Source organism: Camellia sinensis, chromosome 10, assembly GCF_055761805.1.
Source record: "Camellia sinensis isolate YWXY chromosome 10, ASM5576180v1, whole genome shotgun sequence".
In the NCBI taxonomy this organism is placed as follows: Eukaryota; Viridiplantae; Streptophyta; class Magnoliopsida; order Ericales; family Theaceae; genus Camellia; species Camellia sinensis.
The window spans coordinates 85,769,042-85,771,573 of record NC_138970.1 but is presented as its reverse complement, the minus strand read 5'-3'; the positions used below and the strand labels follow the sequence as shown (position 1 = coordinate 85,771,573).

General features: G+C 37.8%; 1 protein-coding gene across 1 annotated transcript; it reads right to left on the bottom strand.

The window, feature by feature from the left end:
- Positions 1-920: 920 nt before the first annotated feature.
- LOC145800525 (uncharacterized) lies at positions 921-1,898 on the bottom strand. Its single transcript, XM_082890212.1, has 2 exons — positions 1,469-1,898; positions 921-1,006 (listed from the first exon to the last, which is right to left on the bottom strand). Exons 1-2 carry the CDS (start codon positions 1,896-1,898, stop codon positions 921-923), a joined length of 516 nt encoding a protein of 171 aa, XP_082746338.1.
- Between the last annotated feature and the right edge of the window lie 634 nt (positions 1,899-2,532).

Genomic DNA, 2,532 nt, shown 5'->3' with positions numbered 1-2,532 from the left:
TAGGACTTTCTTGAGGATCCCATTTGAAACCTTAGAAAAGCCAACAATCCGAAATGGGTTCCTCAAATGTTACTAATTCTTTGAGCAGACCAATGTTACCTTTAGAGGTCATTTGTCTCAGGTAGCAGCAACTATCGAATTTTATGTCAACATTCATCAACTGGCCAAGGTTGCAGAGAAAGAATTTTTAAAAGACAAGGAGTTCATTTCTCATGTCCACTCTGAAGTTTCAATGCTGAAGGGACAACACTCCTCTGCCACACAGCTCCAAGCTCAGCTACTACATAGGAAGGCAAAATTAGAGAAAGAACTAGTAGCAGTCAACCTAGCTTTGGACCAAAATGCAAAGAAGCTACATTATTCTCACCAGGGGCTATCAAACCGCAAGCAAGAGATGAACACTGCCATTCAGCTGTTCCCAGCTCTTAGAAGTAGAGAAATCATTGTAAGGGAATGGTTGAGACATTGTAATGAATTTTGGGCCAAATTGTGGCAAAATGTACTTGATTTATTATGAAATGAAGCACTCCTATACTTCTTGTGTTTCCCACACAATTTGGTAATAATGTTTCAAATATCTATAATTAATTTTTTTGGGATGCACATACCCATTTAGATTTTCCAAATGGTAGGCTCCCCTAGGCAGGACCCTATGGACCTGGTATGGCCCCTCCCAATTAGGTGACCACTTGCCAAACTTGTGGCTTTTAATTCCTATTGGAAGTATTGTTTTCCACACCAAGTCCCCTTTAGTATATGTTGGACCCTTTAATTATAGCTTTTGGCTGCTTTTCTTTTTTGTAAAAGGATGTTGTTTAGTGCCAAAATTCTGGTCTCATGTAGATTTTCTAATTCCAAACACATGCTTTGATAACATAGATCAGTACTTAGGTGATCTTGGCATTTGACCCTTAAAGACTTTATATTGATCTCAACAGGTAATACTGCATCTTGTCCATATACCAAGGCATAAGGGATAATTTCTGTGCTTGATCTTTGAGAAGTCCTGTAAGCCCATAAGACATCTAATAGTAAATTATGCCAATCTCTAGAATTGTTCTAAACAACACTCTATATTCCTTCGTTCAAGGATTTGTTTGATGACTCTGCTTGGCCATTTGCTTATGCATAATAGGGGGTGGAATTAATAAGACTAATTCCAAATTCTGCTGCGAAAGCCTTTACTAGCTTTCCATCAAACACAGCCCCATTATCCATAGTTATGGTCTGTGGAATACCAAACTTGTGGATCAATTCCTTGATGAAATTAGTTACTTCTAGCTGATCCATAGTTTATATGGCTTAGCTTCAACCCACTTAGTAAAGTAGTCTATCGCTACTAGAATGAAACAGTGTTGTTTCAAAGGAGGTAGGTAAATTTTTCCTATCATATTCATTGCCCACCCTCTGAATAGCCAAGGCTTTACCACTACATGTAGATCAGTTATTGGAACATGTCTTATCATACCATGCTTCTGGCATGCTTGACAATCTTTTGCATAATCTATGCAATCCTTAAGGATGGTTGGCCAGTAATAAGAGTGCTTTCGAAGCAGCCATCTCATCTTTACTCCAGGCTGGTGAGCACCACAAATGCCTTCATGCACCTCAGCTATGGTGGTCAATGCTTCATTTGGTCTCAAACACTCTAATAAGAGACCATTTGCCCCTCTTTTGTAAAGAGCATTCCCGTACACTATAAATTGCATGGACTGTAGCTTAAGCTTTATGCTGGCCTTCAAATATGGGCCAGTGAAATATTGAATGATTGGATGTCTCCAATCCTGCTCTTCTAAGTCATTATGATTAGTTTCTACTAATAATCCCCGTTTTGCCAAAGGTGGTATCAAACTTCTAATATGTTTCTTGGCCCATATCCATTTGAGTATTATTATCATTTCTTCTGAAATTCAAAGCTTTCTAGGCCATATTATTACCGTTGTGATTCATGAATCTTGGGATATAAGTTACATCTGTCACTTGGAAATAGGAAAGCAAATGAACAACAACAACATGATATGACAACATGTTTGCACTTTGACATTTAAGGATCCCTTTTACTTGATTAATTACCAATTTAGAATCTCCAAATATATCAACTGCATGAGCCTATAAACAAATAAGTATCTCAAGTCCCATAATCAAGGCTTCATATTCAGCTTGATTATTAGAACAAGTAATTTCATCAATTTTGAAACCGTGTATGGTTTCTGCTCTTTGGGGTGATTTAATCACAACACCAATTCCCACTAGACCATTAGCCTTTGATCCATCGAACCACATCTACCATGACTCCAAATTTACTGTGTCAAGTTCCATAGTTTCTTGACACTCTGGTTGGCATGGATGATCAGCTAAGCAATTGGCCAACACTTGTCCTTTCATTACCTTTTGGGGAACACATTCTAAATGGAACTTTGACATAGCCAAAATCCACTTGCCTATTCTTCCTTTTAATATAGGTCTAGATAACACGTGCTTAACCAAATCTGTGGTTGTAATTACTAAGACAATAGTAGGCAAAAGATAATA

Bases quoted from the DNA above. Each gene is read 5' to 3' on its own strand.
- LOC145800525 (XM_082890212.1), bottom strand. From the start codon at position 1,898: ATGATAATAATACTCAAATGGATATGGGCCAAGAAACATATTAGAAGT. The intron at 1,007-1,468 runs GTATGATAAGAC...ATGGGCTTACAG, and splicing joins TCAAGCATGCCAGAAGCATG to GACTTCTCAAAGATCAAGCA.